At 40.2% G+C, this 27,730-nt stretch overlaps 4 protein-coding genes and 1 long non-coding RNA gene across 5 annotated transcripts; 1 reads left to right on the top strand and 4 right to left on the bottom strand.

Annotated features, from left to right (window-relative positions):
* Positions 1–487: 487 nt before the first annotated feature.
* LOC146470249 (uncharacterized) lies at positions 488–3,259 on the bottom strand. The gene is made up of 3 exons (XM_085121921.1): positions 2,188–3,259; positions 1,328–1,451; positions 488–972 (listed from the first exon to the last, which is right to left on the bottom strand). The coding sequence occupies exons 1-3, from the start codon at positions 3,257–3,259 to the stop codon at positions 858–860; spliced, it is 1,311 nt and encodes a 436-aa protein (XP_084978047.1). The 3' UTR covers positions 488–857.
* A 6,893-nt stretch (positions 3,260–10,152) lies between these two features.
* Positions 10,153–12,742, bottom strand: LOC146470248 (uncharacterized). The gene is made up of 3 exons (XM_085122285.1): positions 11,660–12,742; positions 10,800–10,923; positions 10,153–10,444 (listed from the first exon to the last, which is right to left on the bottom strand). The coding sequence occupies exons 1-3, from the start codon at positions 12,726–12,728 to the stop codon at positions 10,330–10,332; spliced, it is 1,308 nt and encodes a 435-aa protein (XP_084978411.1). The 5' UTR covers positions 12,729–12,742; the 3' UTR covers positions 10,153–10,329.
* A 2,202-nt stretch (positions 12,743–14,944) lies between these two features.
* Positions 14,945–18,705, top strand: LOC146470247 (uncharacterized). The gene is made up of 2 exons (XM_085122279.1): positions 14,945–15,291; positions 16,087–18,705. Exons 1-2 carry the CDS (start codon positions 14,952–14,954, stop codon positions 17,316–17,318), a joined length of 1,572 nt encoding a protein of 523 aa, XP_084978405.1. The 5' UTR covers positions 14,945–14,951; the 3' UTR covers positions 17,319–18,705.
* A 628-nt stretch (positions 18,706–19,333) lies between these two features.
* LOC146470246 (uncharacterized) lies at positions 19,334–21,435 on the bottom strand. Its single transcript, XR_014867072.1, has 2 exons — positions 21,133–21,435; positions 19,334–20,268 (listed from the first exon to the last, which is right to left on the bottom strand). It is a non-coding gene; the product is annotated as an uncharacterized LOC146470246 (long non-coding RNA).
* A 2,572-nt stretch (positions 21,436–24,007) lies between these two features.
* On the bottom strand, positions 24,008–26,895 carry LOC146470245 (uncharacterized). Its single transcript, XM_085122296.1, has 2 exons — positions 26,379–26,895; positions 24,008–25,837 (listed from the first exon to the last, which is right to left on the bottom strand). The coding sequence occupies exons 1-2, from the start codon at positions 26,866–26,868 to the stop codon at positions 25,152–25,154; spliced, it is 1,176 nt and encodes a 391-aa protein (XP_084978422.1). The 5' UTR covers positions 26,869–26,895; the 3' UTR covers positions 24,008–25,151.
* Positions 26,896–27,730: the final 835 nt, after the last annotated feature.

Here is a 27,730-nt window from a genome sequence, read left to right as displayed (position 1 = left end):
AGAGTAATAAAGATAAATTGTAACGGAGAGCTCAGCTTACTAAAATCACGCAGTACGTCGTAAATTTGTCAAATTATAAACATGTTACCGACGGGCACAACTGAAAATGTTTTGGGATGGATAGAGCCATTGCAGGTGAACAACCGTCCAACACATCTTAGTTAACTTCAATATCTGGGGCGTTTTTTTCAAATGCTTCATTCTATGTTTCTCTCCTTGTTTATTAGGTTCATTTTGCCACAACTTGAGCCGTATGTCTGGTTCTGTTCTAGAATTAGACGGGTGTGACGTTTCCTCCCAAGCTATAATTAACATGACCAACAACCCATTCTACGTTCGAGTTATGTCTTTCAGGATAAAAATCTAAGTCATCAAATTAGACAACCAATGCTGTGAAATAAAAGACGCGTTAATCAATGAAAATTGAAACGTATAGACATTGTTTCTTTTTCATTTTGAGCAATGTTTGAACCGCTGAACTCACAAATAAAAAATTAAAGTACATTAGCATATTATTGTAGACAAGCAAAAACAGGAGCAAGGTTTTTTATTCAAATTTCTCAATTGTCTTAATTTGGATCTAGCTTCCCCTTACCAGTTCGATATAGTTTTAACCGATATAGTTTTATCCTTTTTAATGGAGAAAAATGGCGGATCGGGATGATCAAAACAAATGAAATTGCCATGAAATTTTGCGAATCTCAAAGGAAACAGTTCTGGACGTACTTAATCTACTCTCCAAGGTTTACTGGTACACCTTTTATTGTCTTGAAGTTGCGTTGGAGGCCGGGCTGGGAGTAAGAAGAGGTAGGTTCACCACCTAAAAACAGCCCAGGCAAGATAGGATTTAATTCTTCCTAACGGATTTTCGACAACTTCTTGAGCCTCATCTCGCCACTACTAGTATCAAAATGAGAACGATGTAACCGTGCCATGTGCTCCTTGATACGCTTTGAATACGGAACCTTAGTCCTGTGGATTCAAAATAAATTAAGAGTCAATAACGGATATTGCTCCTCGTGTCTCATTTTGGTATTAATGCATCAGGTATTCTTTTATCAGAACAACTGCTTCACCTGCAGAGCGTCCAAAGTTAAAACTGTGTTTATGTTCCTTGTTTGTTATCCTAAATTCAGATAGTGTTGGATTTTGGTAAGCTCTGTTTGCTAATAGATAGAAAGTAGTGACACATCTATTTGGGAGGAATTTTTACCGATGGCCGGGCCTTTAATTAATTGAAACATAGATAGTTTGAGGTCAGTTCACACCTAGAATGCATTATCAAGCAAATGTTAAATCGTAGAAACAAAGTTTCAAACAAACTCACCTTTTTAAGAACTGGAAAATTCCGACGTGTCGAAAGGCTGGAAACAGATAACCCGGTTGAGGGATAAGCTGACGACGTTCTTCTCTCTTTTCCGTTTTGCCTTTACTTTTTTCCTTACTCGATTCTATGAAAGTGAACGGATAATTGGTCTATTAAGGGAGCTTTTGGAAGTTTCCGTTTGATATTGTTTGACTATTACAAAGAACCAACCTGCGAGCGAGTAGAGAATGCAGTCTGGTGTTGTTTGCCTTTGAAATGCTGAATGATAAGTGGCCTAAAAACAATCTATTGCTAAACAGTATTAAATTTCCATGGTTACCATACCATGCATCCTGTACATAAAATTCGAGTATCAACTACAGTCAAAAGATGTGTATAGGTGCAACTGTCCTATTACAGCGTAAGAGATGGCGCGTACTGTCTGGTTACCTCGACATGCTGTGTAGACTGTCCTATTAGTGATCAGATTATAGCTGGCGGTATCCAATAAGATTCAATAATTTTGAAATAGTTAAGATCAATGCACTGTAATGTATCTGGATCAGATATAATTGGCGAAACGGGTTGTGTGATTGTGGCTCGTGCTTCCTTTGAAAATTCACTTGATTACGTACCCTTTGCGGTCTCCAAGCGACGTATGTCAAATTACAGAAAATGGTCACTTTATCCAATGTAAACTTGATTTTTTTTTTTTAGGCATAAGCTAGTCACCTCTATTTTTCTAAGCAAGGAAACACGTCTATCTTCTGACAATCTCAGTTTCTTTATTGCTTTCACCCGTAATAAGTATCCGTTAGGAATTAGCTAAGGCGTCCTTTTTAGTATTGGTTTGACTTTATTCTTAAAGTATGTATAACTACCTTCATTTTCAGTTGCAAAGATGTCACAGTCGAAATTGCTAAACTCATTGGTGTACCCACACGGGTAGGGGAAACCACACTGGCATCCGAACTCAGACCCACACCCACATCCACTGCCAATTCCACAGCCACAAGGTCCAACGCATCCGCAGCTGAAAGGATCCACGAATTCACATCCGCAGCCACAGAAGGATGGTTGAGCACATTCGCAGCAGGACGGTTGTGCACACGCATTGGGACATTTGTGATGATGCATGATGTGATGAACGTGATGCACGCAGAGGTCGTGCACGTGCTGATGGTTATGAGAACACTGTTGGCAGCAACATGGTTGACAACAACATAGCTGACAACCGCAGCAAGGCTGGCAACAACAGCATGGTTGGCAGCAGCAGCAGCAGCAGCAACCACGGCAGTTGTTATTCTTGTTGCCATTGCCACTATTGTTGTTATTGTTAGTTTTTCCACAACAACATCCGCAACTGCCTCCGCAATCGTTGCTCTTGTTGTTTTGGTCCTCGCTCTTAGTGGCCTGTTGATCGATCTGAGATGACTGACTAACCTGAAATGCTTGTGTAGGTCGTTGGTTGTTCTGCGTTAGCTGTCCAGGTAGCTGTTGATCCCGTACTGACTGCTGAGATGACGCGTTTTCCTGCGGTGAATTCTGAAGCTGTTGGCTGTCCAGTATAGGTTGCTCAACTTGCAGTGTTCCCTGTATTACCTTCTGAGTTGTTTTACCACCCTGTAACCTCTGCTGCGTTGAAATGCCACCCTGTGCGGCAATTTCAAGTTCCTTATTTAATTTCGAGGGTTTCTTTTGAAGCGAATATTGCTTTTGCTGTATGCCTTCGTTCTGTCCATTAGTTGGAGCTGGAGGTGACTTAAAATTTTCAGAAGCTACGTTTTGTGACAATGGAGTACCCACTTGTACACTAAACACTCCAACATTCCTGTTTCTACCAGATGGAGCCAATGGATTGTTATTTCCGTGATTAGGGTTGGGGGCAAACGCTTTGTCAGTTACCAAAACTGCATTCAGCAAAAGGAATATCCATAAAGAGAACACTGTCATTTTGTGCCAAAATTTTCGTGTCAAAATGGGGCGGTACAAATCACTTAAAGCCAATTTAAAAAGTGGAAGAAATGTTACATTACCTCATAATAGAACCTGGTGGCATTGACTGTTTAACAGCAGGGAGTTGACAGTTCAATACACATGAGACATGACACACAGGTTTATTTTTACTTTTCACAACCTACTAAGTCAATTACGAATAGTAGTCGTATTTTTAAGCAATATATATTTATTTTCATACTCTGCGGCAATGATTTTCAGTCCCTTAAATGATGCGCAGTTTTAATCTCAATTAATAGAATGGCACTACATATTACCGATAAGTAGACAAAACATACGATCGAAAAATTTGCTAGAATAGTAATGTTATCTGGGGAGTAACTTCAATGTCAAAAGCGTCATCCAATTTTTAATTTGAATTTTTATGAAAACTTACCTCTTAAGAGTACCGCATTTATTCGAATAATATCCGTCCTTCGATTCACCGCGCCTCTCGAACGGGACCGTCCCCCTTTCGGTGGAAATATTTGAAACAATCGCCCCCCTCAAATAATCCCTAACATTCGCTCCTCCTCCCTTTCTTAAAATGCTCAAACCCCTCTACCTTTCTTTTTTCACCCGCTCTGTGTCAAGTTCAAAATTACGTCTTGGATAGCAAGCAAGGCTGATCGAGGACTCCGGCTCTGGCTCTGATGACATTGATGTTGTTAGTTCATAAAACCAAATTGAGAACACTTTTTAGGGCATTGTTTACTTGGTGTGATTATTTAATGCATGATCAAATGGAACAATAAAACAAAATATGTGGGCCCGACTTTCCACAAACAACGTTTAAAATAATTGCCGCCCTCGATTAATCGCCCCCTCCCGCCATCCCCCTTCCCCCCCCCCCCCCCCCACCCCAAACCCCTCTTGAATTATCGCCCACTTTAAGTGCGAAAAAAAATCGCCCCGGCTGTTATTCGAATAATTACAGCAGGTATATGGCGTTACAACGTGTTTTCTGACCAGGGTAGGACCATGGTGATACAAAGTGCATTGTGTATCAGGCACAAGCCACTATTAACAAAACAGCACCCGTGTATCCCTTCATCGTGCGTGTCTTTAGGCCATCCAGCCATTCAGTCATCTGTATTTCATCTAGCATTTATAACTCCAAAACACATCCGAAGAAACTAATGCAATCAAATCACAGCGCGCCACTGGGCAAGGAACATGGAGTGAGACACACACAATTCACTTGATTCCAGGTTTGTTGAAACTTCATGCTCATGTTCCATTATGTGTTCCTGCCTATGGAACACCAAGAATGATATTGCAAGAAGTCTTTCGACAGCCAATGAGAATAATAGAAAAAGGAAGAGAAGAAGGGGTATAGAATGGTAAAATCCGAGACTCGCCGAGACGCCGAGACCTTCATTTAAAATCCGAGACTGAGACTTAACAATTTTTTTTCAAATCCGAGCCCGAGACTAAAACTCGAGACTATCAGAGCGCGAGAGGCTGTGATAGCTTGTGATCTAGAAATAGAAATCCGAGCGCGAATCTTTTACAGCATTTGGTGTACTAGAAATTATTTCTTGATGAATCGGAACCGGTTGATTTCGTATTAAAGTTAGAAAGTTATTAACTTAATTAAGAAACAGTTACAGATAACATGCAACTTATTAAGCTTTATTAGCCAGCTCAGTTACATTTGTACTTATGAAAAAACCTCACGCGGCCTTTTGTTGTAGTTTCAAAGGTCACCATTTATAGCTATCTATTGTGTTCTGCACAACACTTCAGGCTCCCAGGAGATTTGTGACTACTTTCAGTCTGTTGGTCCTGTTAGGCTTCTCTTACCGGCGCTTTTTAGCTTATTTTATTTTTACGTTTTCCCGATGGAAGAAGACTCGAAATCAAAGGGACGAAAGAGAAAATACGGTAAGTTAATGTAAAATCTTCGTGTAATGGCCTTTATATAAGCTTATATAGCTTAGTACTTTATTTTTGAAACAGAAACAATTCCATAGCGATCAAAGTACCAGTCGCCGCTATCTCAAGGTCTTCTCAGATATCTTCATAAGAAATGTCCTTTTCTTATTGTAATCTGCTGTCAGCTGTTGAAATGTCGAACACGTAGTTGTTTGGTTTGAATATTGAAGTATTCCTAGGACCAGAAAGAAAGTTAAAGAGTCTAAAGGAAGCGAGAGACGTTGTAACCAGAAAGTGTGGCAACAAGCCACAGTTCCTGGAATGTTGACCTACAAGAGAATTTTACGGTGAAAGCTTCGCAATTCGAATTATTCAATTATTGCAAATTATGACCCGCAAGCTGATCAACATCTTTCTCTTGACCTGACGTCTACTTCTCGTAAGACGGCTTTGACTCCTCAAGCTTGAGAGAAAATAAGAAATAGTGATTGCAATCTCTGCGAAGTGTTCGTTTCGGTTTCATTTAGTAACTCTCTATTACTGTGAATTTGGTCGCGACTTAGCACCCGAGGATAAAAAAAAAATATTGCAAATTATGACGCTGTTGCCGAGTAAAGCGGGGAATTGCTAGGATTGTCTACGTCCATGGACGACAAAGAAAGAGCGCGGCTTGAAGCAATCCCGTGCTTTTTCTAATTTCATAGCCTAATTTGATCCTGTTTGATCATTCTGTTCCGTCTCTGAAGGATTGACTGTTATCGCCGTGATCTTTATATTAGTTAATATTGTTGAGCCCGATTTTTGGAAAATCGGCCTGCCTCACCCAAGCGTATGTGACGTTTTTGCCGATTTTCACAGATAGCTACAAATCGTGCAAACCGGAAAGATATTGGTTACACTAGAAGCTACTAGGACAAGTATTTTTTTTAAAGCTATTTTCCGCAAAGTAATTAAATTTTCTCAGAAATTGGCCAATTGCAACCTAATTATGTTAAAACCGACAACCAAGCACGGTGTAGCATTAAGGGAACAATTCAAATCACGTGACCTGGACATTTGACACCTTCAAGAAACAGCAATTGCTAACCTTCACTCCAACTCAGGGTTATTTTTGGTATTGCAGAATTAGTGTCATTGCTTTGGCCTTTGGGTCAGTTCTTTGAGTTAGGGTTAGTTTTGGGTCAGAGTCGGGGTTTGGGTGTCGACTAGTCACGTGAGAAACCTTCTCATCACACTGCAACACCCTAGAGTAACTAGGCATACGGTGGTGTGTTTGTTAAGCGAAAAAGAGTTTGCCCTGAAAGGTTAATTTCAAAACTGACCACCCCCCTGACTTGCACTTTGGGCTTTGTTTTGAAATGGAGCTCTTGAAGGCTTGTACCAACTGCTTTCTCAAACTAAGTCCTTATTCTTTGCTTAGACTAACACAAAACTTTCTAGTGTTACTAATACTAAAAGCTACCACCAGTTTTCGGAGTCTACGATATCGAAATGTGAAATACAATGGAAAAAGAAAATTTCATTAACCCTTCGCATACTAACAACGCATATATGCGTCGAAAACACCGTTCTGGCTTCTATGAATTGCTTCTTGTTTAACTTAAGCTACAACGTCATGATAATGTGTGAATGACACCAGCTGATGTATATTTCCATCATCAAACCCAGCAAATCGACTACGCCTCCCGATTTTCGCTGCATATCACCGTTCGTTTGGCAACAAAGTCCTAAATGCCAATTGTTCGGCCAAATAATAACATCAAAAATTACACTTATTTATCGTCAATTTTAATCCAAATAATTTGTTCAAAATTGAAAAGTCTATATTTACAGCAAACCTCAAGGTCAGACCTTGGTATCTGACTGGAAGTTTTCCTCTCAACGCTTTCCGAGGGCTATACTTCAGCCATTTTATCAGACCCAGTCTTGCGTATCTCACGTTGCCTCGTTTACGCCCGAAGAGAATTCTGGGTAATTCAGCCATAGCGCGAGCGTAGAACTCCTGCTCTTTCCATTTCATAGTTTTTTTATAAGTGTCGAGCCACCCAGTACCACCAGCAAAATTTCGAATCCATTGAATATTTTACTACTCCAAACTCGCCCAAATAGCCTTGGCAGGTCCTGGAATCCATCCACAAAACGGCCAGAGAGGCAACTTCACTCGTGGGCCTCCATGTCTGCTACACAGCATGTTTGGCGACTCAGTCAGCATGAAATCACCTCTCACCTCTGTTTTCTTTCAGAGGATTGCCTCTACCCACATTCCAGCTTGATGATGCCAGAATGGGGGTTTCTGCAGAGGAAAATGGCTCGAAAAACACTTATAAAGCGATGATTTTACCAGATTCGTGCTCGTGCACTCGCTCGAAACAAACAACAACCGTCACTTGCATCACGTGACAATTTAGCCTGAGCCCACAGTTTCTTAAGACCGCAGATATTTTTATTTCATCTCCATTTATGGAGAAATTAAGTGGCTCAGACTATTTATTGCCAAAAAGTCATTGAAAAAAATACCACACACCTAGGATTTAAAGGGTTAACTAGCATTTGTTTCACGAGGGAGCTCGGTGGATGAAAGGCTCTCCTTGTAACTCTTTCAGTGTCAGTTAGTCTGCTGTCGTGTCATGCTGTGGCTTAGCACCATTGCAAAAAATTAAACCCATTAATTTCACAACTGGAGTGATTTAGTTTTGATCTGTCAAGGCGTAGCGCCTTACATGCATATACAGGGGCCACGAAAAAAACTTTATTTACAAGTTAGCCTATCAGGATACTCGAATTTGATTAACGGTCACGCCTCCTTGCAATTGCAAAGTCCAACAGGCAAGTGACACAACAACGATGATTTATTGAAAACATGTCGTTTTGTATTTTATGAACAAGGAGGACGATATCCTGATTGGCTAACTTGTAAAAAAATGTTTGTTGGGTGGTCACTGTAAGGCGCATTACACTGTAAGAGAAAGATGAAGATTGTTTTCGGGATCAGAACTAATTATTACTATTATTATTCTTACTCTCCGATGTTTGAACAAAAATAAATTAGACACAGATAGTGCTGAGGAGGCTAGTTCCGGTGACAGCGAACGTGAGAAGGTGAAGAAGGTGAAGTGGAGGAAAAAGAAGTCGAGTAAAGAACATAAGGAAACACGTAAAGACGGTAAGTTTAATTACTACGGACCAAGACAGCCGATAGGGGCAATAACTGAAATCAGCCACTAAGCACACTTTATTGTCACGCAAATATAGATTTTAAGTATCGGACCAGGTAAAGTATCTAAAAAATGCCCAAAGCTCTAATTCGATAATAAAGTCGTGTATTAAATCTCTTGGTAACTAAGGTTACTCAAGACCGTACTGGGAGGATATCGACCACAGTTCTTTTCTGAGTGTATAGATCACGTTACGCCCTAAGCATTTTGTCAAGAGCTAGGGTCGATCTTATTCCAGTACACCCCTCGTGCTTGGCTAATAAGAATATATAGAATAAATAATTACCGCATTTTTGCAGTAAGTCCCTAAGTGCGCCATCATTGACTGATTTATAGCCTGCGAGCAAGCTCTCTTGGGGGTGGGGGCGGGAGGGGGAAAGAGGAGAGAGCTTGCAACGATGTCTCAAGAATTTGAATGCCACCCCCAATACTCCCCGCGGCTCCCTGCTGTCCTAGCTGTCAGAATTTGGCCAATCAGCGCAAACCGGAAACGATAGCAAATGTAAACAAACATGTGAAAGGTACAATGTTATCAGATACACTTCGAAAGACGGGAATCCTGACTGACAAAAACTATAGTTTCTCTGATCGAGTATGCCTACCGAGTGCCACAAAAATCAGAAAATTTAGTGAAGGATTTAACTTGATTGTGAGCACACTAAAAGCCGATTGATCAAAGGGTCGCGGTCACAAATGTTGTCCCAAGGGTCAAGCGAATCTTGCCGACTGCAGTGTCAACGCCACAAAACTACTGGACATAAAAAATGTCGAAAACTGGACACAGTCCGGCCAGGAAAAAAAGAAGCAGTGCAAGCAAATCGGAAGGATCTCAATTTTGCAGCCGGGTCTCCGAGAACGAGAACGCAATTCTCAATATCGACAATGTGGTTTCATTGGAACACTCATCTCGTGTGAAATTCGTGATGTTGTGAACGAGTAGCAAAGCAGACGTGAGAGTGCCAGATCAAAAGGAAATCATTGCGCTTCTAAAAAACTTTGCCCTAAAAAACTGGCAGTTCACTGCTAACGCCGTACCGAAGCACTCGGAATTGAGTCAATATATTTTACCTTAAGAGAGAGAGTAATAAAGATAAATTGTAACGGAGAGCTCAGCTTACTAAAATCACGCAGTACGTCGTAAATTTGTCAAATTATAAACATGTTACCGACGGGCACAACTGAAAATGTTTTGGGATGGATAGAGCCATTGCAGGTGAACAACCGTCCAACACATCTTAGTTAACTTCAATATCTGGGGCGTTTTTTTCAAATGCTTCTTTCTATGTTTCTCTCCTTGTTTATTAGGTTCATTTTGCCACAACTTGAGCCGTATGTCTGGTTCTGTTCTAGAATTAGACTGGTGTGACGTTTCCTCCCAAGCTATAATTAACATGACCAACAACCCATTCTACGTTCGAGTTATGTCTTTCAGGATAAAAATCTAAGTCATCAAATTAGACAACCAATGCTGTGAAATAAAAGACGCGTTAATCAATGAAAATTGAAACGTATAGACATTGTTTCTTTTTCATTTTGAGCAATGTTTGAACCGCTGAACTCACAAATAAAAAATTAAAGTACATTAGCATATTATTGTAGACAAGCAAAACCAGGAGCAAGGTTTTTTATTCAAATTTCTCAATTGTCTTAATTTGGATCTAGCTTCCCCTTACCAGTTCGATATAGTTTTAACCGATATAGTTTTATCATTTTTAATGGAGAAAAATGGCGGATCGGGATGATCAAAAGAAATGAAATTGCCATGAAATTTTGCGAATCTCAAAGGAAACAGTTCTGGACGTACTTAATCTACTCTCCAAGGTTTACTGGTACACCTTTTATTGTCTTGAAGTTGCGTTGGAGGCCGGGCTGGGAGTAAGAAGAGGTAGGTTCACCACCTAAAAACAGCCCAGGCAAGATAGGATTTAATTCTTCCTAACGGATTTTCGACAACTTCTTGAGCCTCATCTCGCCACTACTAGTATCAAAATGAGAACGATGTAACCGTGCCATGTGCTCCTTGATACGCTTTGAATACGGAACCTTAGTCCTGTGGATTCAAAATAAATTAAGAGTCAATAACGGATATTGCTCCTCGTGTCTCATTTTGGTATTAATGCATCAGGTATTCTTTTATCAGAACAACTGCTTCACCTGCAGAGCGTCCAAAGTTAAAACTGCGTTTATGTTCCTTGTTTTTTATCCTAAATTCAGATAGCGTTGGATTTTGGTAAGCTCTGTTTGCTAATAGATAGAAAGTAGTGACACATCTATTTGGGAGGAATTTTAACCGATGGCCGGGCCTTTAATTAATTGAAACATAGATAGTTTGAGGTCAGTTCACACCTAGAATGCATTATCAAGCAAATGTTAAATCGTAGAAACAAAGTTTCAAACAATCTCACCTTTTTAAGAACTGGAAAATTCCGACGTGTCGAAAGGCTGGAAACAGATAACCCGGTTGAGGGATAAGCTGACGACGTTCTTCTCTCTTTTCCGTTTTGCCTTTACTTTTTTCCTTACTCGATTCTATGAAAGTGAATGGATAATTGGTCTATTAAGGGAGCTTTTGGAAGTTTCCGTTTGATATTGTTTGACTATTACAAAGAACCAACCTGCGGGCGAGTAGAGAATGCAGTCTGGTGTTGTTTGCCTTTGAAATGCTGAATGATAAGTGGCCTAAAAACAATCTATTGCTAAACAGTATTAAATTTCCATGGTTACCATACCATGCATCCTGTACATAAAATTCGAGTATCAACTACAGTCAAAAGATGTGTATAGGTGCAACTGTCCTATTACAGCGTAAGAGATGGCGCGTACTGTCTGGTTACCTCGACATGCTGTGTAGACTGTCCTATTAGTGATCAGATTATAGCTGGCGGTATCCAATAAGATTCAATAATTTTGAAATAGTTAAGATCAATGCACTGTAATGTATCTGGATCAGATATAATTGGCGAAACGGGTTGTGTGATTGTGGCTCGTGCTTCCTTTGAAAATTCACTTGATTACGTACCCTTTGCGGTCTCCAAGCGACGTATGTCAAATTACAGAAAATGGTCACTTTATCCAATGTAAACTTGATTTTTTTTTTTTAGGCATAAGCTAGTCACCTTTATTTTTCTAAGCAAGGAAACACGTCTATCTTATGAAAATCTCAGTTTCTTTATTGCTTTCACCCGTAATAAGTATCCGTTAGGAATTAGCTAAGGCGTCCTTTTTAGTATTGGTTTGACTTTATTCTTAAAGTATGTATAACTACCTTCATTTTCAGTTGCAAAGATGTCACAGTCGAAATTGCTAAACTCATTGGTGTACCCACACGGGTAGGGGAAACCACACTGGCATCCGAACTCAGACCCACACCCACATCCACTGCCAATTCCACAGCCACAAGGTCCAACGCATCCGCAGCTGAAAGGATCCACGAATTCACATCCGCAGCCACAGAAGGATGGTTGAGCACATTCGCAGCAGGACGGTTGTGCACACGCATTGGGACATTTGTGATGATGCATGATGTGATGAACGTGATGCACGCAGAGGTCGTGCACGTGCTGATGGTTATGAGAACACTGTTGGCAGCAACATGGTTGACAACAACATAGCTGACAACCGCAGCAAGGCTGGCAACAACAGCATGGTTGGCAGCAGCAGCAGCAGCAACCACGGCAGTTGTTATTCTTGTTGCCATTGCCACCATTGTTGTTATTGTTAGTTTTTCCACAACAACATCCGCAACTGCCTCCGCAATCGTTGCTCTTGTTGTTTTGGTCCTCGCTCTTAGTGGCCTGTTGATCGATCTGAGATGACTGACTAACCTGAAATGCTTGTGTAGGTCGTTGGTTGTTCTGTGTTAGCTGTCCAGGTAGCTGTTGATCCCGTACTGACTGCTGAGATGACGCGTTTTCCTGCGGTGAATTCTGAAGCTGTTGGCTGTCCAGTATAGGTTGCTCAACTTGCAGTGTTCCCTGTATTACCTTCTGAGTTGTTTTACCACCCTGTAACCTCTGCTGTGTTGAAATGCCACCCTGTGCGGCAATTTCAAGTTCCTTATTTAATTTCGAGGGTTTCTTTTGAAGCGAATATTGCTTTTGCTGTATGCCTTCGTTCTGTCCATTAGTTGGAGCTGGAGGTGACTTAAAATTTTCAGAAGCTACGTTTTGTGACAATGGAGTACCCACTTGTACACTAAACACTCCAACATTCCTGTTTCTACCAGATGGAGCCAATGGATTGTTATTTCCGTGATTAGGGTTGGGGGCAAACGCTTTGTCAGTTATCAAAACTGCATTCAGCAAAAGGAATATCCATAAAGAGAACACTGTCATTTTGTGCCAAAATTTTCGTGTCAAAATGGGGCGGTACAAATCACTTAAAGCCAATTTAAAAAGTGGAAGAAATGTTACATTACCTCATAATAGAACCTGGTGGCATTGACTGTTTAACAGCAGGGAGTTGACAGTTCAATACACATGAGACATGACAAACAGGTTTATTTTTACTTTTCACAACCTACTAAGTCAATTACGAATAGTAGTCGTATTTTTAAGCAAGCAATATGTATTTATTTTCATACTCTGCGGCAATGATTTTCAGTCCCTTAAATGATGCGCAGTTTTAATCTCAATTAATAGAATGGCACTACATATTACCGATAAGTAGACAAAACATACGATCGAAAAATTTGCTAGAATAGTAATATTATCTGGGGAATAACTTCAATGTCAAAAGCGTCATCCAATTTTTAATTTGAATTTCTAGAAAACTTACCTCTTAAGAGTACCGCATTTATTCGAATAATATCCGTCCTTCGATTCACCGCGAACGGGACCGTCCCCCTTTCGGTGGAAATATTTGAAACAATTGCCCCCCTTGAATAATCCCTAACATCCACTCCTCCTCCCTTTCTTAAAATGCTCAAACCCCTCTACCTTTCTTCTCTCACCCCCTCCCTGTCAAGTTCAAAATTACGTCTTGGATAGCAAGCAAGGCTGATCGAGGACTCCGGCTCTGACTGTGATGACATTGATGTTGTTAGTTCATAAAACCAAATTGAGCACACTTTTTAGGGCATTGTTTACTTGGTGTGATTATTTAATGCATGATCAAATGGAACAATAAAACAAAATATGTGGGCCCGACTTTCCACAAACAACGTTTAAAATAATTGCCGCCCTCGATTAATCGCCACCTCCCGCCATCGCCCACTTAAAGTGCGAAAAAAAAATCGCCCCGGCTATTATTCGAATAGTTACAGCAGGTAAATGGCGTTACAACGTGTTTTCTGACCAGGGTAGGACCATGGAGATACTGAAAGTGCATTGTGTATCAGGCACAAGCCATTATTAACAAAACAGCACACGTGTATCCCTTCATCGTGCGTGTCTTTAGGCCATCCAGTCATCTGTATTTCATCTAGCATTTATAACTCCAAAACACATCCGAAGAAACTAATGCAATCAAATCATAGCACGCCACTGGGCAAGGAACATGGAGTGAGGCACACACAATTCACCTGATTCCAGGTTTGTTGAAACTTCATGCTCATGTTCCATTATTGTGTTCCTGCCTTTGGAACACCAAGCATGATATTGCAACAAGTCTTTGGACAGCCAATGAGAATAATAGAAAAAGGAAGAGAAGCAAGAGAGAAAAAGATCAAGAATGAAAACAAGAAGAACAAGAAGGAGAAGCACAAGAAGCAGAAAAACAACAACATGCAAAAACAAGAAGAAGAAGAAGAAGAAGATCAAGAAAATAAAAGACAAAAGAACACCAGCAGCGTGAAGAACATTTACAAAACCTTTTTTCCTGGATGTGTTACCCAAAGGCTATAGGCCGGCGATTATGGTATTTCCTTGTCCAAATTAATTAAAGTGCTATCTCTTGTTATATCCGTACGGCCTCAACTGGAGCACCAATAAACGTATACTTGCTAGAAAGGAGTCGCCACGATTATATTTTTTAAGGAAATAAATATTGTAAAAACCACTGCAAGGAATTTCTATTTTGTCAAAAGCTTGCGACCTGTTACGTCACCTACTCCTAAGGATAAATAGAGTTATCACTCAGTCACTCACTTGTTTCGCTACCGTTTAAAATATAAGGGCATTACAGTTTTAAGTATATAACAGCTATATTTTAAACCACTTTACAATTTTTGAAATCACTTGCGTAAAACTGAGAAATGTAAAGCAACATGTACCCGCTTTGTGGGAGGAACCTTTCAAAAGCTCAGTTTTAAACAACGTAAAATTATAACTCACATTTATCAGTCTTTAATTAGATGGAGCAAATATTATCTCAAATTTGTTTTCAAAGAGATTTGGTTCGCATGAGAAAGTGTTTTTTAAAACTATTTAATTTTCTTGGAGCAGTTTTCTATCCAAAACTTGATTAGAATTTTTGACATAATTGAACAATTCTTACCACATAAACTTCGTGACTTTATTCATTAATATTAACCACCAAAACCCAATAGAGAAACGTAAAACGTAATCGTCGTTTCTTCCCTCCGTCTGAGAACGAAATATTTTCTACTGAACAAAGGGATGAAGTCTTCATACCTTGAAACGAAGGTTGTTACCATTATTCTTATAATTGTAAGCCTGGGAGTGGTTCAGAGTCGCCAAGTTGTCTCAAGTACTCTTCCAGATGGACTGGATATAACAAAGAACGAACGAAACACGAACACTAAACCTTCATTCGTTCACAGTTTCTATAAAAGAAATTTTCCCCAGAGATATCCTTCGAACTGTTTGTATTTTTCAAACTGCCCTCTTAAGAGGGAGGTGTTATTTCGTGGGGGACTTTGCAGACCTATAAAGGCAACAGACTGTGGAGGCTTCAACTGTGGCCCTGCCATTGGATTTCCCATTTCGACTGTTTCGAGTAAGTACCTCTAGCTCTTCCGCAGTACTTCTATGATTCACTCATGCTCAATTTCGCCGCGTAAATTCGATTTAGGCTTAGCCTTGATGAATCAAAAACAACACTCAACAAAAGCTTTACTAATACATGGTATAAGATCACTTTTACAATAGAAAATGTCTCTATTAACTGGTTTATACTTTCCGTAGTAGAATTGTTTAACACTAGTTCGTTAACACCTGATAGAGAGAGACACAAGGAACATCAGAAGATAATGCCCGAGACTGAAAAATTGTCCAAAAGTGAACAGTTGTCCAGGAAGCGAAGTTACGAGGGCAAGTGTGAAACAAGTTTCGAAAACAATGTTTCATCCTCGGGCATTATCATCCGATATACCAGTAAGCCGTGAAGGGGTTTATGTTTTTTATAACCCTCCGAATAATTTCTGAAACGTTCATGCTTTACTGTGGAAAATACAGACAAAGAGCCAGTGATGACCTTGTCAGGATTACAAGCAAATAAATGCGCCGGAATTTCTCTGTCGGTTATAGGTGGTGCTCTGTCGGGTAACAAAGCCACAATAACCACAATTTATTGAACTAAAGCTACGCTTGTATTTGTACGCGCCCGTGAGTGCAAAAAATACATTAAGGCAGAAGAAAACAAATGGAAGATGACAATATTCCAGATCACGAGAAAACACTGGCATTGTTAACCAATTTTCATCTTTTATTTCTCTGAAGTTTTAAATGGAAAATTAACATACAGGGAATCACAGTTATTTTACATCCAATTACCTATTCATTTCATGAATAGGTTGTAGTGAGAAACGTCCAGGGCATGGAAGCAATGCCATCAAGCGCTTCGACATCACGGCTTTCCCAGCTACACGCCAACCGAAACTCTCCACAGATAGCCAGAGACACCCTAAACCGAAGAAAAATGACGGAGGATATGCCAGCAAGGGACCGAACATGAATTTAGAACTGAATCTAAGTGACGAGCCCAAGTCTTCAAATGAAGCTTACGCTGCTCGTCCCATGCACTGGAGACCATGGGTACCACACATGCGTAGACCCCCTCGACCATTCTTCATGTGGTCTGATTATTTTCCATATTACATGCCTCATATTTTGCGATTCCCACACCAAACATATTGGGATTTCCAAGGATACTCTCCTTTTTTCGTGAGAGGGAAGGTTCCTTGGGGAATGAATCCATACCGTGTGAGAAATGTCCAGTATTTCCCTGAATACCAATTTGACGATAAGCACTTCTCGCTGTTGCACCGTCCTTTTTCGCCGGGGGCACCTTTCAGAGATTCTGAGTTGTTTCGTCAACAAGCAAAATTACTCGAAAATGTAGCGCAAAGCAAAACCACCATCAATAGTGAAAAAGATAATACACTTCATGAGAAGGACAGGAAAACAGTCAATAGCTCGAACGGTTCGACGGAAAGTTTAAAATTTGACAAGGGGAACCAGAAATATGTTCCACAAAGTATCAAAGGAAAAAATTTGGGGGTGGGAACAAATCAGGGCGGTTTGAAATTAAATTCCACAGTGAAAGGGGGCGAAGCAACAAATTATCCCTATAGCTCGGAGGGTTCGATGGAAAGTTTAAACTTTGACAAGGGGAACCAGAAATATGTTCCACAAAGTATCAAAGGAAAACAGTTGGGGGTGGGAACAAATCAGGACGGTTTGAAATTAAATTCCACAGTGAAAGGGGACGAAGCAGCAAATTATCCCAAATACGCCAGCAAATTTAATATGGGACATTTCTGGTCATCTTCTAAGAGGGAAAGAGAAAAGCTAACCAACAGCCTAGTTAGCCCATTTGTCTTCAGTAAGCTGCAAAAAGGAAATGCAATATTCAGGGACTTAAATAAGGGGTACAAAGGATTTGAAGTGGGTGACGTGTCCGCCTCATATGCGAGACGAAAAGAGCAAAAGAAGCACGAGAGGAAAGACAAAGAAGAGCATACAATTGTTTCTGGTTTGGGTGATTTGAGGATTAGGTATAATCGTCACATCCCTACTATTTGAATGATAGCGTGGACCAGGAACCCATGGCCAGGAGTCTCTATTTATATAGATGCTTTCCCAGTAAATTTATTTTTAGAGCTTTTCTTGCGAAAAGGTATGACATATGGCAGTTCATTTGCCATCGCTCTTTGTTGATTGGGTATTTGAAATGTGGACGTTCCAAAGGTCCCTTGAGAGCCCGCTCTACAATTGAAGGTGCTCGAAAAAGGGTTGACTCTAAGGCTTAGTATTAAAGACAGAGGCTCTGGGTCATGACCTCCTGAATGGATAAAGGTATCATTAGTTGCGCTACTATTACCAGCAAATGAAAAGTTGGAGTGTTCTTGGCTGATGCTTCTAGCGTCCGCACATCATTGGAAGAAGGGATGGGGCATGGAGGAGGGGAAAATCCGACTGACGTTTTGTTTCAGATTTATAGTTTAATTTCCCTTAAAGATAATGCGAGAAATTTATAGATGTGGAAGGATTCCAGGGTATTCGAAAATTCAGTCATTTTTTAAAGAGTTCATGTTAACACCAGATGAGGTTGAGACACAAAAGCACCAGTCCAAATGAGAGGAATAAATCCTTTCTGCATCAATAAACGCGTTAGTGGTTCACATAGTGTTCAGAACTTCAATGTCATAATAACAGCTTAAACGGCGCAAATGAATTGATTTTCGGATCGCAAATAAACGTAAGCGTGAGTAAAAAATAGGGAAATTTGCCAAAAAAAAAAAAAGGCGAAAACAAGACTATCCAATTGATGAGATACACCAGGGGATAATTTATAAGACTTCCCAACTACACCTAAAATCAACACCTATATATATAATGTGCTAAATAATACGCCTGGGCACGGTTGTTCGAAAGCCGATTTACGCTAATCCCCGATTAAAAGTTAACCGAGGTTTTCAGTTTGCTTGTTAAAAATGCCTTATAAAGTTAATTTTAAGCTAACAGCAAAGAAAAGTCTAAGTCAAGACTGAAGGACAAAAGCTTTTCGAAAACCTTTATTGTCTAGTAATTGAACTAAAATCAAAGTTCACGTTGACCCAGGATTAGTTTAATCGGGCTTTGAACAACTGGGCCCAAATGACACTGGCATACTCGGAGAAAAGAAAATCTGAGTTCTGACTGAAAAAATACATCTATCATTTAGTCACCAGGCTTAAAAAATAACATCTTCATTCAAATTCCAGCAGTATATTGAACACCTATGGATACTCGTCAGAGTTTTAGGTGGGGTTCTGTGGCCCGCCTAACGCCTGGCGTTGCCATTTTCAGACCAAAGTATGTAATTGTCTCATTGAGACTGATTTTCAGACTTTTAGACTACTCGACCAGAGTAGTCTGTAGCGAAAACGTAATTTCATCGACATTCATTAAATCTATCATCTTACCATCATTTCTGTTGTTGTGTGTCTTCGATTTCTTTTTCTTGTGAATATATCCCCATTCTTCAGTGTTTGAAACTTCTACTGTGAACCGTCGCCATTTTGAGTTTTTACTCAGTCCCTGTTCTACGCTGCCCACTGAAAACTCATAAAATCCTCTGGGTGAGTAACCAGATCATGGTGATGAGCTTACTTTCATATTAGGAAGTAGTCGTGCAACGGATAATTCAAAGTATATTTTCAAAGATTTAACTCGCCTATTCAAAAAGTAAATTCGGATTTCGGAAATCAAACCCATTGTCAGTCGAGACTGCCGAGTACCAGCATACATTTCTTCCTCATATTTGATTATTACTGCATTTTTCCTACCATCCGCGGCCTAGACATTGCTTATTTTTTTTAATGAGGTCCTGGCGAAAACAAAATACAATCCTACTGTAGTTCCATCACTGTGTTTGAATGGATCGATGATATCTTAGCAACAGGCATTCGAAACGATCTCCCATCCAGCGTTTCGTGAGGGTTTTCAGTAAAACTTGGGTGGGCGGATGCACTCAAGGAGCTGTCTGAGAGGAAAACAGTCAGGGGTTATATCTATGCGGATATGAAGAAGTGAAAATCAAAGATACGGGACAACAGTTCAGATGGTAAGGTGATAAATTTATTCAAGTGTCGAAACAATTCAACTTATTTTTGCTCGAGACGACTGCTCGAGTAGTCAACCCCCATGTCTTAGACTACCATTACTCGTGATGATATGTTTGCCTTAGATATGCTAAATCTTTATCGGGATTTTCAGTTGTTTGATATCTCAGCGTTAACTTATAGGTCAGATTTTCAGCCCTTTGAAATGAAATTCGTATAAGAATCGAATTTAAGCCATTCATAGTATCTCAAAGTTATATTCCTGTACGAGAAAACAACCAACAGCATAAAACGAAGCAACTGCGTTGGTGCACTAAACAAAGACAAAAGTGCTCGGATTAAGCTTTTGGTTAGCTTCAATCGGTTACCTGAGAACTTCCTAGAAATCGATAAATATTCGCTCGAGAACTCTCTAGAAGGTCAATATCAGGGTGTTCTTTAACGAGGAAACGAACGATGCTTTATTTTCATATTTTTAACCAATGGCGGGTGAAGCGAATAACGAAGTTCTACTCTTAACATACAGGAAAACATATCTCAAAACCAAACGTGGGATTGAGAGGGATTGTATTAAACCTGAAGCGACTGAAATGCCACGAATAAATCGTCCTCAAAGCCACTGAAGTGCCAACAAGAGGAAGAGCAGTCTAATAGCACTGTTAACCAGTAAGCTGTAGAAGTTGTCGTTGCTGCTGAAGGAGGTTTGGTTGGGGCTTAATTGGGAGGTTGAATGTTACCGCCACCGCTTTTGGCCACTATTGGCCCTGTACGAGCTGCTGCTGGCTGCGGCGCGCTTGATCCTTTTGACTTTGTAGGCGGTGAACGTTTGGGGTTTGATTTCCATAAAAAAAGACTACCAGTAACCTTGTCACAGGGCTCCGTTGCTTGGTTTGGATCTCCTGGAACTGTGGCACTTTGGCAGCAGCAACCTTAAGTCGTCAACAGGAAAGGAGTTAAAACTGTTATTTTCCGTCTTTCTGAAAATACATCACTGAAATATCTTAATTTGTTTTATAGTGTTTCACAGTAGAAATACGTACCGTCACCGCAACCAAATTAGAAATTAGCCTGTCCGAATTCTCCTGATTACTAAAGATTACTCATGATTCTACAATATCATGGAAAATTTCTGAAATTTACATCTCAGTTACTGCCTGGGTTTTGATTGGCAGAAGAAATTCACTGAAATTTCTACCATTTAGTATACATTTGAGACATAGGAAGCACGCTTGGTATAAAGGGCATTTTGGCTCCACAGCTTACGCCAAAAACAAAATCCATCGCAAGCATAGATTTGGAATAATTAGATAGCCGTTGTGTCCAACTTTCAACTGAACAGCTTCATTATACCGTATAAAAAACAATCGCAGTTTATAGTTCATACTTAGGTCAAATATATGTTAATTCGGATTTCGGAAATCCAATTCATTGACAGTCTGGTACCAGTATTCATTTGTTTCCTGTATTTTGATCATCACTGCAGTTTTCTCCTACCAGCCGAGGGATAGACAATGGTTTATCAACCAGCGCACTTCACACTTTACACTCAGTGAATGGTTTTACTTCCCTGTTTTTTATTTGAACCTTAGAAATAAGAGAGAGGTCATAGTGTGATAAATGCCCGGTTTAATACGCGCGGCGATCAAAACAAATCACCCGCTTTGAATCGAAAAACCTGAATTTTGCCTTTGGTATATGTTCAAATGCAATATCCATACCAGAAAATTGCTTAATCAAACTTCGATTTCTCTTTCCTTTTAAGTATAGAATTTGAAACTGATCAGAACACTTACCGCAAGGGCATTGAGCATTCGGAAGTGCAATGGGGGGAGGACCGTTACTACACGGCATCATAACCTCGGGCGTACAGCACTCACTCGGACAAAGATTCATCGATGTTTGTTCCAGAGGACAAGGGTAAGGTGTACATGGGTAATCTCGGCGAACCGTTTGCAATGTGTGCGTTTGAGTCTTTATAACAAAGACAAAGAGGTTAATGAAAACCCAAGCGAGGCCCATGGCTCTTTCTGTTTTGTATATGTTCTGATTACAAGGTTTCTGATATAACGTTAAAGTCGCTTGCTTTCAATTGTCTAATCACAGCCAAATTGCCAGGTATTACATCATAGGTGAGTCAACCTTTAAACTTCTTGTAGAATACCAGATGTGTTTCATTTATTGTTGGCGATTTGCAAAGTATCTCACTTTAGTTTTCTCTATCATAACGTGGTTTTGATTTGGAAGCGAAATCGACTTCTTGTACATGTTATTGCAAACACACTCACGACTTCGCGGTCACTCGGTTACTTGAAACATTCATTGACTTGCCGTGTTAACCTTAACAATTTTTTGTGCTGGTAATTACGCCAAAACTCTCACCTTAACTGGTTCTAAGACAAACATTGTTGAATTGTAACTATGGTAACATGTAATACCTGCAGTATCTTTTACTATTTTCACTAGTCTAATAGCAACAAAGAAAATCAAAGATTATTTTCGCATTGAACCGCTCAGATCCTTTTTTCAATGCGTAACAATTTTTTCCACAAAGTTTCTGTTATCCTAGCCTCCTTATATAGGGCCCTGCGAGGTTCATTGCTTGTACCCGTTTACGTTCGATCTGTACAGGCTGTGCTGTGTGAACACCTTGCTGGACGTGATTTTAAAGAAGACGTATATGTAGTGGAACTATGCATTAAGGGTGCGTTTCTTTGGGAAAATCCGAATCCGGATTTTTTATCTAAGATTACTCGGATCATGGTGCATCAAAGGAACCGACGAATCATTACCCAGAGTGTGTTCGTCGCTTCCTTTGATACACCATGATCCGAGTGATCTTGGATCAAAAATCTGGATGCGGATTTTCCCAAAGAAACGCACCCTTTAAGCCTCAACCTGATTCGTACACTTCGGATCTATACTGACTCGAGTGCAGAGTGGTAAACTGCGCATGCCTAAAACTGCGTGGCTGAACAAATATTATCATTAAGTAACTTAAATGAGCAAAACGTTACCTTGGTGATGATAGAGGACTCGAAGGTGCTTTTATAAGTTAGCTTTATTTCCTTTAGGAAATTTTCTTAATTCATTGCTCTCAAAAGACCGAAGACTTTTTCACGAAACGATTTATAATGGTAATTGAACTGAGTGGAGTGCAATTTTGTCTGAAATCATACGCGTGATGTCAAAATCGAACGAGCGCGCAGTGCGAGTTTTATTTGAAATCAAAAGTATGATTTCAGACCAAAATTGCACGACAAAATGTTCAATTACCACTTTATTACACCTATTTTGAAATCACAGAGTTTTATTGTCAATATTAATATTCTATTTTGTTACTTCATTTCCATTTTGACAGACTAAAGAAAGGATGCGATTTAGAGCAAAAAATGGTGCAATTTGGGAATAAATCGCACTGTTGAGAGCCAATCAGATTGCAACGATCACCGGTGATTTCAAAATGGGTGTAATAAGTAACTTAAACACTCTTCGGTGACTTAACTGAATGCAAGCCCGTAAAGTTCCGATCATTAATCCTTTCCTGAAATGTTTTGCTCAATATTATCTTATTTCCAATCGTTCGACAAAAATCAAGTTTGGGTTAGTTTGTAAGGATTTAGTTGACAGTTTCTGACTTGCATGGCTTGCGTGGATAGGAGCGGAAGAGAGTAGGACTGGGTGTGCCTAAGGAAACATACGTTGTCGGTACTTTCGATGTGGTTGCGTGGTTGTCCCCTGACCAGTACTTTGTTTTCTCTGAGTAGGACTGGTCGACCCTAGGGAAATGAACATCGGGCTGCGTTTGGGTTGTGGCAGCTGCTGTAGTAGGTTGTGTCGGCGGCATTCGAGTAGCGGCTTGTGCGCCCATGGTAGGCTTGCTTCCACTGATGTCACTTGTACGCAAGAGGTTGTAGGCGTTGAAGAAGCTCCGGTGGAGGGTTGAATGGTTCTCGCATGAGTAGTGGCTAGCGTTCCCTGAGTTTGTATCGAAAAGGATTTCACTTAAAGCTGAAGAAATAAGTAAAATCTAGTTTGAAATAGTAGAGCAAATAACAAGGAACTCAAACAAAAGATGTGAAGTTGCACGAGTGAACCGAAATTTAATGAGGGTAATGCAACTCATCGCTTTTGCGAGTTTCAGCTGAAAAGTGCGAGCGGTCATGCGTCTTGAACAAACGGATAATTTAAAAGACATCATTTATGTGGTGAGTTCACTTTAGGCACTTCAAAGGCATTTGAAGTGCACGTCAAGGGTATTGAGTGTGAATGGGTGTCGATTCACCTGGCTGATCACACTTAGTTGCCCTGAGGAAACGCCGAAACTTCAAAGAGCCGAAGTGCGGTCTCAAGTGAGGCTGAAACCTTTCTTACCAACGCACTTGTCCAATCAGAGCATGATAAGCCAATTACTTGATTGTCAGTCATTCCTCACCCAAAATATCCTGATGGCGGGATTTGGCGGAAAGTGCTCGTGGGTTTGCGGGTTTTTTAGTTATTTTTTTTTCTTAACAGTGCGTAGACCGAACATGGAGTTTTCTGAAACTGTAAATTCCCAACAGGATGACTACAATTTGATGTAAGCATTTCGTAAATTTTTCGTAATTCGAAAATGTATCATGCGCTCGGCTGTCAAGACAACAATAACAAAATTTAAGGTTTTTAATAGATTTTACATCAATACAAATTACGAACAAAACCACTGGATGACAGTTGACAGAGAGTGCAACGCCACCTTTTCGTTATGACGGTTGTGAAACGTTGTGGATTTCTCAAAGAAATACACCTTCACCGATAACACGTCAACCTTTTGCCTTGTGTGAAATACAGTTTGTTCCTTTCAACCTCTCCGCTCGGTTGTTGACGATAAGTCGCAAGTGCAATTTTGGTGCCTAGTATGAACCCCTTGTTTTTGGCAAAAACTAGTGCACTTGATTCTTTACTGTGAACCCACTAATTTTTTTTCCTTTTACAGCTGGAAAGCATCTCAGTATTGAGGAAGGTATGAGTTTTCAAATGGCCTTATGTTTAGTTACCAAAAAGTGTAACGAAAAATGTCTTACTTAGTTTTATGAGTATTCATTAAGGACCGCCATAAGCTATACGGTTTTGAAATTCTTCCTTTTAAACTGAACAACCTATAACCCAATACAAGGAGTTAACAAACTTATATTTAAAATGCAACAACAGAAAACGAAAGAGAGGTATTACTTTCCCATATATTTGTTTTAATCGGCAGCACGTCCGCTTTTGTTCTACAAGTGTACTGTCATTGTGGCAGGACTATTAAGAGAACATCCAAAACGAACTTCGATTGCTGGAAATAAAGTCCAGAATGCTAACCCTCTCGTTAGTTTTCCACGCAGAGAAAAAACATAAATCCTTTGGTGCAAATAATTTTGAGATCGAGCAAATTTCCCGAAAGCGATTACAAAACCGGCGAACAATTTTCCGAAAGCAATTACAAAGAGGATAATATATAATAAGAACGCGAGGCGTTTCGTTGTGAGTCCATAAAACATTGTAACGTTCAAACTGAAAAGCCGTTTGTTAATATGTATATATACGTTTTAGTTTATGTTTGTCTGTTTGTTGTATTTAAAATGATTAAAAATGGATAAATATTTCATTAGCGAATACATATATCAAAGCGAATTTCTAGCGAATTCATTTCGAAATGGATTAAGTGAATAAATAAGTGGGTAAATATTGTAAAACCCTGCATATACCCAAAACAATTTTCATTTATTGAACACTTTTAATGTCGGAAAGAGAATGGGAATGTATACGTGGACATATACATAAAAATATACGCCTACACAATTTTGCGTAGTGGTTTTAAGGTAGCCATTGTAACGGGCTGTGTAGTTGCTGCATTAGTAGTAGCTTGTACACCCTTGGAGGGCTGATTCGCACCGGTTGGGCTTGTCGCCTCCTGGGGGCTAGAAGTTGGGAGTGACTTTGTTGTGCCAGCTGCTGTAGTGGGTGGGCCTAATGGTGCTAAAGTAGCTAGTGTTGTTTGACTCCCTCCACCAGGGCTAGTTGCTCCTGATGACCCCTGCGAGGTAGGAGCTGCTGAAGTGGGCTGTGTGGATGGAGCTTGGGCGCCAGCTGCTGTAGTGGGTGGACCTAATGGTGCTAAAGTGGCTAGTGTTGTTTGACTCCCTCCACCAGGGCTAGTTGCTCCTGATGACCCTTGCGAGGTAGGAGCTGCTGAAGTGGGCTGTGTGGATGGAGCTTGGGCGCCAGCTGCTGTAGTGGGTGGCATTGCTGGTGCTAAAGTAGCTAGTGTTGGTTGATTCCCTCCAGCAGGGCTGGTTGCTCCTGATGGGTTGGAGGTTGATGCCCCTTGCGAGCTAGGAGCTGCTGAAGTGGGTTGTGCGGATGGAGCTTGAGTGGAGGTTTCTGTTTCCCCTGATGGATTAGAACCTGGAGGTCCTTCCGCGGGCCCTGGGGTTTGCGCACCTGGGGACGCTGCTCCACTCTTCTCTCCACCGCAATCTTTATTTTAACACAGCAAAGAGTTGTTTGCTTATTTATTTAGGTAATCAAGGGTAGAAAGATAACATTTTAACTCACCGAACCTAACACAAAAGCTATACAAGGATTAAAAGGCAACTTCCACCACTTTGTTAAGAAACATCCCAAGCGTAAGGCTTTCAAAATAAAGTAATTGAAATATTCGATTCACTGACTTAAACAAACAGGACAGCATGAGTATTTTATATTTCAAAATTGATCATAAATCTGAACAAACGTCCTTAATATAAAACAGGTACCTATTATTTCATGTTAGCAACCCTTACTTCACCTTAAGTGCATGTTAGATAGACCTCCTCGTCCTCTCAAAAGAAAAGAGTACAACCTATAGGCTGAAAATGATTTACTTTAAACAAAAGCCGAAATAAACGAACTTGTATCTGACCAATCAACTCTTATATGCTTCTTAGTACCCCCTCGCTCGTCAACAGCACTGCCTAAATTACTGATTCGAAATCACCGATCACCCTGCTATATCACTATATCACTTTATAATACTTACTACACCAATGTCCACATGAGCACTGACAACATGAGGAGGGCGAAAAGGGATAATTCCATCCTCCATATCCCCATCCATGTCCAACATAGCCTCCTCCAAACGGATAACCGTACTCGTTTTTCCAAATGTCCTGCGGCCACAAACCATAAGGAGATGTTGGCCACAATCCGATATGGTGGATATGATGGGAATATGGCCAGGGAGAGTCATAACTGTACGGCATGTTGGGAAAACATCGTTTCGATGATGAGCAACGAGATTTGAAGGCAGGGCGTCTTTTAGTCCAAAAACGTCTAGTTTCTATTTTAGCCTTACGTCTCTGAGGCCAAAACGTCTCGAATTTCAAACCAAAATTTCTATGGTACAAAGTTATGTCGTCACCCAACTCCTGAATTTCTGCATCTTTACCTATCTTTTCCTGTAACGAGTTCGAGTCAGTAAGCAGGATTAAGAAATAAGAAGCCGCTAGCAAAACCTTGCCAAGACACATCGTTTTCAGCAATTTGCTTTGTTGTAGGAGTTCTTTGTTATAGTTATGACATCATTTAAGTGTACTATTTCAAAGCTGGCCTGCATCTTATTACAAATTGGCAGCGTTTCCTTGATTTTACAGAAACAGGCACATAAACAATTTCATTTCTCCTCAAAGATGGATATAGAATGGACATGAAAAGGAAAGGGGAAATTCATTTCTACTTGAGTGATTTTTGAGAGCAAAAGTTTTCCTCCAATATGTGGGATTCCTGTCATAGTTTCCGCAATCTCGATAGCAAAAAGTTACACCCCCTTTTATTGGCCACTTAAAGGTAGACACGGAGCACTTGCTCGATTCCTTGGTACCTTAACACGCTCCAGGAGAGACGCTGTCACAGGTGTTTAAAATGATTAATTAAGACAAAGTCTCCGTAAAATGCTTTGGTCATTCTGACTTGAAAAATAGATTTCGTTTATTTCTAGTGTGTGCACAGATTTTCATGTAATTATCCCAAAACTACAATCCGGATGACCTCGCCTTGATCGGATTCTTTCAGAGTTTATGTCGATGTTTAAATCTCTTGAAACCAGCAGACACTTAAAATAAACAAAATCTATTTTTCAAGTCAGAATGACTAGAACGTTTTTACGGAGACTTTGTTTTAATTAATCTTTTTAAGCACCGATCACAGCGTCTCTCCTGGAGCGTGTTAAGGTACCAAGGAATCGAGCAAGTGCTCCGTGTCTGCCCTTACGTGGCCAATAAAATGGTGTGTAACTTTTTGCTATCGAGAATGCGGAAACAATGACGGGAGTCCCACATATTGGAGTAAAATTTTTGTAATAAGTACAAGAAAGCTTCTGAACACACAAGAAAT

This window comes from Pavona decussata, unplaced genomic scaffold (assembly GCF_977016875.1).
Source record: "Pavona decussata unplaced genomic scaffold, jaPavDecu1.1 SCAFFOLD_114, whole genome shotgun sequence".
In the NCBI taxonomy this organism is placed as follows: Eukaryota; Metazoa; Cnidaria; class Anthozoa; order Scleractinia; family Agariciidae; genus Pavona; species Pavona decussata.
Note: the sequence above shows the minus strand (reverse complement) of the source record. Positions and strands in the feature narration are given on the sequence as shown.